Genomic DNA, 7,932 nt, shown 5'->3' with positions numbered 1-7,932 from the left:
AGAGGCGGCGGTGCAGGGGCAAGGCGGGGGTCAGCAGCCCGCTGCCTGCAGGCCATCGCTTTCGGCCACCCGCCCGCGGGAGCCGGGCGGGGTCGCGGCGCCCCTCGGGACGGGGACAGGGTACGGGGATGAGGTCAGGGACGGGGACGGGGACAGGGACGTGAGGGGACGGGACCACCCCCCCTCCGCCAGCTCTCCTCAGGCGCCTCTCGCGGCGCGGCGGAAGGCGAGGGGCGTGGCTTTCGACGAGCCAATCAGCGGCCGGGCGGGGGTGTGGGTGGGGGCGCGCGCGCGCGCGCGCGCCGCCCGTGACGCCACAATGCCTATGGTGGCTGCACAGTGACACGTCTCCTTCCGCGGCGGCGCCCGGGAGGGGGCGGGGGAGCGCCCGTTCTCGCGGGATCCCGGAGCGGCTGGCTCGGCCCCGCGCGAGCCGGGACGGCGAGACCGGGCCGCCGGCGGGGACGCCAGCGGCGGGGGGCAGGCGGTCGGCGCGGCGGTGAGCGGCCATGGCGGGGCAGCAGTTCCAGTACGACGACAGCGGCAACACCTTCTTCTACTTCCTCACCAGCTTCGTGGGGCTCATCGTCATCCCCGCCACCTACTACCTGTGGCCGCGGGACCAGCACGCCGGTGAGCGGCCCTGTCCCGGGCTCGGCCTGCGCCTCCGCCTGCCACCGCGGCCGCTACCGACCCCCCCCTTCCCCTCCCCCCCCCGCCGCCGGCGGCGCGCGCCCCCCGCCCCCGCGCGCCCCCGCGCCGCGGCAGAGCGGGGCCGGGCCGGGCCGGGCCGCGCCGTGCCGGGCCCGCAGCGGTGCCGCTCCGCTCCGCCCCCCTTGGAGCGCCCGGCCGGCTCTGCGGGGGGAGCCCGGCGGAGCGCGACCCGGGGGCTGCCGCTTGTGGTGGGCGCCGGGCTGGCGGTGCAGTCGCCGTCAGCCATTTGGCGGTACCCGGGGGCAGACGGGGCAAACGGGAGGGTCCGAGCCCGCCTCCCCGAAAGCGCGCTCCACTCCGCGCCCCTGCTCTTGCAGAGTCATTGCTGCGCTGGGGTCTAATGCTTTGTTTTGGGTTTTTGTTTTTTTTTTTTCCTCTTGTCTTCCCGGGGTGTTTCAGGGCGGATGACCTAAATTTTCGTCGTGGGAAAAGAATAAACTATTGAACGTCGTTTTAGAGTTGAGGCCAAAGAGGAGAAGTTACCAGGCTCTGCTTTTATATGCTGTGAGGGCACAGCGAGCGTGAAAACGGGGCTCTAATTTTTCCCGTTGCAAATCACAGTTAAATGTCCTAAGCGCTAGATTTCTGTTCTGCCTCTTGGGGTGATGTTTTGTCGCCCAAACAATGTTAGAAAGTTTCTCTGAATACTTCTGTATTTCCTTTCCACAGTAATTTTCCTCTTTGTCTTTGCTGCATCCCTCTGTTCTTGGAGGGAGAAGGTTTTTGGTATACAGGCTGCCAGGAACATATTTTTAACTGCTGTTTTGAGATGAAAAAGGCTGTAGAAATTGCGTTTAAAGGCAGGATAGTGAATGCTCGGTAGAACAGGGATGCTTGATGCTGATTCCCATCGCTGAAACTACTGACCTTTTAGGAACACTTGTACTTTGCAATCTGAGAAAAATCGCTTTTGTTCACTGCATCTTTTTACATTCAATATTTGGTGGTTGTTTAGTGTTTTTGTATGCCATTTGAATTAGCTTGTGTGGTTCTGTTTAACGTAGTTTTATATGTAAAAGAAATACTTAATAATGAAATCTTACTCCTATACCTTCTAGTAAGGAGTAAGTAGAAAAAAAAATGATAGAACAAATGCTGTTTTGGTGCTAAATCATAGTGGTTTACAATTTTGGTGTCTGACAAACATGCCTGGGGCTTCTGACAGGGCACTGGCTAGAGAACCTCTTTGGAGGATTGATCTCTGCCTTCCAGATACTACCTGTTGTACGGCTGAGGAGTTAGTTCTTTCTGTTGGAAAGAAAGGTTTCTCTGCCTTGTCTTGCTGAGTCCTGACTGTTGCAAGAGGGAGGTGTTACTGTTGTTGAAGACATTTTGTAATCTTTGGGTTGTTTTTAAGGAGCGGGGGATCAGAGAGAGACGATAACTCTACTTCTGTGACCTTTCTCCACACCTCAAGATTTTTGTTTTGTTTTTGTTCTGGTGAAGGGTGGGAGGCAGTGGGGGAGAAAATCGCTCTTTCTCTTGAATAATATTTTACTTCCTGTGTAGTTCTTAGCAGCTGCTTCTTGGGAAAACTGATGTGACTTAGTTGAGATGCTGTGCGGAATGGTATGGCCAGCAGTGACACTCAGTGCTGTTAACTTCTGTTTCAAGGGGCTCACAGAAGCAGGAAAAGCTGTAGAAATGCTTTCAAACTTGGGAACACTGTACTGGCCTTACATTTGATCTTCAGATATCCTTAGAGAATGGCAGAAAATGAAAACCTAACTTTGGATTATGGCTGTGTGGGTTGTACCCAGTTTCCAAATAGGCCTGCCATTAAACATTACTTATTTCTTTCCCTCTAGCCAGAATTGTCGTGTGTGTGGAGGGCCTGCTGCGTGTCGTTCTGCAATTAGTGCTAGGTTCTTATAAAGTTGTATCAAACCATACTTTCCAAAACAGAAGGTAAATTTTATTACGCTGTTGGTACAAAAGTGAGTCAACTAAATGAAAATCATCAGGCACGGCAATGAATGGAAATGAAAGAATGACTTCTCCCTCATAATTGTCTTCATGGATTTTAAAATGTGAGTATAGTCCAATTTTTAGCATACGGTTTAATAGTGTGCCTACAGTCTCCTGGTTGAGTTCTGTTCTGCAGGCTCTTTTTGAATAAAGAGTTGAGGTGTTGTGCAGATCACATTCAGGACTCCTGGAGCGCTCCCATGCTTCATTGTGGTGTTCTAGTTGTTTAAGCATGCAGCTCTTGTGCGACTTGTTTCCAGCAAAATCCTCTGAATAGTCTTTACATAACTTTGTATGTATTCAACTGTACCTGTTCCAGCATTTGAACCGGATTTCAGGAATAAATGAAAACCCTGTGATGATGCAAAGTATTGATTGTTTAGCCATGACTTTTTTCAGAGTAGTTCACTAAAAAACCCCAACAAACCAAAACCAAAACACATGTATAGTTTTGGAAGCTAAGAGAAGACCTATGTCTTCAGAAGAGAAACTTTCCAGTACTGCTAGCTTCTGATTCCTGTAATGAGTACGAATATCTAGACTTTGATAAGAGATGTTTATTTTGATACTAATTTAGAGCAGGTTTTCCAACCAGTGAGGCACAGTACTGGGCCAAACTGAATAAGCTCTGCCAAGACCTCTGCTCTCGCCATATAGAACCAACTAATGTCTTTGTTCTGGAATTGTGTTTTGTCCTACCTGTGCTAGAGAATCCAGTGTAGAGATCCCTTTGTGGCCCTGGGAGGACTTGGTGAGCTCCAGGTGGACTGTCTACCTGTTTCATCTCCAGCTGCAGCAGAGCCTGCCGGGAATGAGAAGACTGGATCGGCACAAACTTCTATGAAGTAAATCACACGCCTGTCCTCCTCACTTCAAGACCCTTTTGCAGTGTGAACCAAAGTACCTGAAAAGACACAGAGCAGATTCCTTTTTTGGTAAAAACTAGGTTGGAAGATGTTTCAGCCACATTGATTTGTGAGAGCGGACTAGAGCTAGTCTGAAGCAAGAGTGAAATGCTTACAGCATGGAGATCGAGCCTTCGGTGCCCGCTGCTTCCTTCTACAAATGCACTACCAGAGATTGCTGGTACTTGACATCACAGAGAGCCAGCGGAGGGGGAGGAATAAGAGTGCAAAACGTTCACGGCTCTCCAAGTGAGATTTAGCACTAAAAATCTGGGAATTGCTTATGTTCCCTAATAAATCCTACGGATTTGTTCTGTGCTGTGGTTTTGTAGTAAATGCCTACAGAGTAAATTAAAGGAAAAAAAAAGTGTTTGTTTTTGCCATAATGAAGATTGGAAATTAAGAATATGTCTATATTGGTTTATTACTTAGAGAACACTCAATGTGTTACCTAATGTCAGTTTTTTAGTAGGATAGTTTTTTGGCAAGCCATTAAGATTTTGCTCTTAGTTATTTTTAAAATGAACTTTGAAAGGCCTTTTCAATACTATTGTCTTGAAGAACAGCATGATTTAATTTCTTGTCTCTCTCAAGTCCTGAGTAAAATTTGAGCTACTTTTATTTCCTGGGTGTCCATACTGCAGCCTGCAGTATGGATCAATATCTATATTTGGGAGGGTTTTTGCTGTGGTGTGGTAGTCATCCTGTGAACTGTCCTATAATTTCATTGCCTCAGCTTTGATAAACCAAACAAGAAGGTAATTGACTTTGTAAAACGGATTTGTCCCCATGACTTTATCTCCTTGGTGTTCATTGTAGAGGTAATAAGGCTTTTGTAAAAGGTTAATTGTCCAGCTTTGTGTCTTGGGCTGCAGTTTCATAACTGCTTCAAGGTAGCAGTGCTCTAACAGAGCAAGTCTTGTATTTCTCCCCCTCCCTTGTGCCAAAGAGAGCACCTGGGCAATGTGGGGGACTGGAAGAAACTCACTTGAGCTAAAACAAACTTTCAGCTTTTTTTTATGTCTTACTTTTAATGTGTATTAGTTTCTGGGTAGGACTCACTTTGTGGATGTCTGGGATGGTGCAGGATGTGACTGTGAGCTGGGAGGGGAGAAGACTGATTCTTTCAGTGGTGGCGATGGCCTCAGGTGATGGTGAAACTGCCATGCTGTTTATCCTCGACTTGTATCTTTAAAACATACATGTGTGTATGTGTGTTTTATTATTGAAGAAAGAAAAAACAAAACAATAAACCAGTTCATACTTAAGGGATTTCCTCTGTTTTGGGTAAATATTGGTATAACTTTAGCATGAGGAAAACTATTGCAAGTACTGTTCTTGATTTGGAACAAAAACACGATCGTTAAAAAGTTATTGTGGTGCAGATTCACTTCTTAACTAAAAAGTATTTTCTGAAATGGGAATTTTTAAGTGGTTTTTCAAAAGTGAATTGTGAGAGTTGAAGAAAAGATGTTCTTTCTCAGCAATTAGGGATGGATAAGTACCCATCAAAGTATCTTGGTGTTGTTGGACTTGCTTTTAACCAGTTTCACTGTAGGCTTATGTGGATTAAACATCAGCATCTAGAAAGGAAATGGAGAGGAAGAGGTGAATTAATTTAGTTGGATAATGCGCCAGTTGTTGCACAATGCTGATGTGTTTGCTGAACTTTGTGTACTTTTTGACTTGTACCTGCGCTCCTGAGTTGAGACATGTAATTATAAAGCTGTGCTGAAACAGGTGGTCATAGATTGTGATGTGCTTTGTAGTTAAGTACATGTATCTGGGAAAGCTTGTCATTCTGCCCAATTTTTGAGTTGATTTAGGTCTACATTAAATAAATTATTGTGTTTTAGGGCACTGGGTATTCATAACATGTTACAAAGCTGCTGGAAAGAATAAAAGCCTCTATCCTGAGTCTTTTACAGGAACTTGAACAAAACAAGATGTTGAAAACAGTTCAAAAACCCCAAAGAATAATAGCTGTGAATGCAGGATAATGTTCATGAAAGTTTTCTCTCTGTCTCTGCAATGAGAGAAAAGAGGCTGTAGAAGATATTCTGCTTGGAACATAGATCTTCCTTCTTGAAGTATAAGAACAGAAAAACCTACTGTAGGAATGGAAAAAAAAAAAAGCTGCTGCATTTTCGTATCTAGGAAAAGATATTGATATGAAATGGACAAAAGCTGTTCAGCTTACTTTCATTGTGATAGAAATCCATACAAAGTGTGTGAGGTTTTTTTTGTCCATCCCATCCCCCCCATTTATATGTTGTCCTGTTGCTCGCTAACCCTTTTTTTTCCCTTGCACCCTCCCTTCTCAAATGTGTCTGTTTCTGAGATGTAGCTAAAGTTTTCTTGAAGAACACTGGGCTAATACAAAGAAAAACTTTAAAAAAAAAAAAAGGCTATTTCCTGCTAATCTTTGAAGATGCCACGCCTCTAGGAAGTAGCATAGGTAGTTTGAGAATCCCCGATCCAGCCTTTTTGTGTTGAGGCTGGGCAAAGTACAAAAATACTTAAAAAATATAGCTTATTAGGTGACTATTAAAAGGCAGCATAGAATATAATGGTGATACTTAATACTATTTTGTTAATTCTTTACTCTATTGCTATTTTGAAGCAGTAGGGTTTTTTGCCTACTACTATAGATAGGTAGTACTTGGTACCCATGTTCAAAACCTTGAATAGAAGTCCTGAGAAAGTCCTTCTGTAATTTACTGTATTAAGAACCGTACTTCTCTGTACATCTGCCCACTGTACTGGATTTCCCTAAGTAGTAGTGTAAATATGAAGGTTTCTCTGTAATTTTTTGGTGCATTTTTCATCTGTAGATCTTGAGGCTGTCTTCAGAGATCCATATTAATCCTCTGCGTTAAGATGGAAGTAGAGGAACTGAGGCTATAAAGTTTATTTGGCTCTTTAAGGACAAACAGCAAGTCTGCAACTTGGATGTGACTCAAGCCGATGTAGAGAACGCAGGCAGCATTTCTTCTGTTTTATTTGTAATGGAGTAATAAGCACTTGTACCTTACAGCAGCTGGGGGAGAGGAAGGGCATCTTGGTACTACCTCATACTGCTGCTCCCACTCCAGGGTAAAATTCTTCTGTGCTGCTTCTAATCCTCTGGTGAGGTAAGACTGGTTGGAGTGGGTTGACTGTGACCCTTGTCCTTGCTCACAGCTCATTGAAATCTCATTAACCTTACCTCAAAAGTATTTCATAGCCTTTTGGTATTTGGTAGTACGGGATAAAAGTACAGGGTGCTGGTAAAGGACAGGATAAAAACACAGGATGCCAAGCTCATTGCTAATGCTTACGTGGTGGATGAGCATGGGTGTGAAAACTTGGTACCTGTGAGTACAAGCATTTTGTGCCCGTATGTGTGTGTGTTTACCCTTTCCTGTTAATATAACCTTCAAGCATTATGTCAGGAAGTGGGAGGAGAGTCAGTGAAACTCAGTTATGCATTTAAGAACTGTTATTACATATAAATTGAATTTTTTTGAGGTATCGAGAGATTGAGTTAACGTAAACCATTTCAAGTTCAAAAAAATACAGCTTATTAGGTGACTATTAAAAGGGAGAATAGAATATAATGGTGATACTTAATACTATTTTGTTAATTTTTTACTATATTGCCATTTTGAAGCAGTAGGGTTTTTCGCAGAAACATTTGAAGAAAGGGCAAACATCATGAGATGTCATTAGTAATGCCTAGCAATTATCTCTAAAAATACTTTTCAAAACAAAACGTTTGGACAGTGTTATCTGAACTGCTCTGTTATTTGGAAAAAAGGCATGTCTTTTCATGGAATTTTTTTTAAAGTTTTGTAATCTTACTATAAGCATTGTAGCCTCCTAGCAGTAAAATAAAATTAATAACCCTGTATTAGAGATTAGTCAAGTAACTTCAAGACTGTCTAGAACACTTAATTCTGAAAATTTTTTGTTGCAAGGTAAAAATCAAGCTATTACAAGAACTTTCTCATTACATGTACATGAAAATAAAGCTGTTTCTATTTTTTAAAAATTCAACCTTTGTTATGGAAACTTGTGAAAACAGTGTTGTAAAAGTTTTATTATGCACCTTTCTGTTCATTTTCTACTTGCTGCAAGGTTATCTTGACTAGTCATGTAGGTGACACTGAACTACCGGGATGTGCAGGCTACGTATTGGAGAATTCAAGTTAGTGCTATTTAACCTCATATATTCAAGGGTAAAGTGTGATGGTTCAGTTATGGTTTCATGAACAGCTAAACCATTCTTGCAGGAGGAGCAGGGATTTGAGAGAGGAGCAAGGTAAATGATGAGGAATGGGATCAACAGCGATTCCAAAGTGAG

At 44.0% G+C, this 7,932-nt stretch overlaps 1 protein-coding gene across 2 annotated transcripts in view; it reads left to right on the top strand.

The window, feature by feature from the left end:
• The first annotated feature begins 420 nt into the window (after nucleotides 1-420).
• SEC63 (SEC63 protein translocation regulator) overlaps nucleotides 421-7,932 on the top strand; it is a 62,961-nt gene continuing 55,449 nt past the window's right edge. Inside the window, exon 1 of one of the 2 annotated variants that reach the window (XM_075145620.1) lies at nucleotides 421-633. In XM_075145620.1, coding sequence (XP_075001721.1) covers nucleotides 510-633 — 124 coding nt within the window. In that variant the 5' untranslated portion in view covers nucleotides 421-509. The remainder of the gene's footprint in view (nucleotides 634-7,932) is intronic. The other variant, XM_075145621.1, reaches the window with a different exon arrangement.

The sequence above is a fragment of the Calonectris borealis genome, chromosome 3, assembly GCF_964195595.1.
Source record: "Calonectris borealis chromosome 3, bCalBor7.hap1.2, whole genome shotgun sequence".
In the NCBI taxonomy this organism is placed as follows: Eukaryota; Metazoa; Chordata; class Aves; order Procellariiformes; family Procellariidae; genus Calonectris; species Calonectris borealis.
This window is presented reverse-complemented; position numbering and strand designations above follow the sequence as displayed.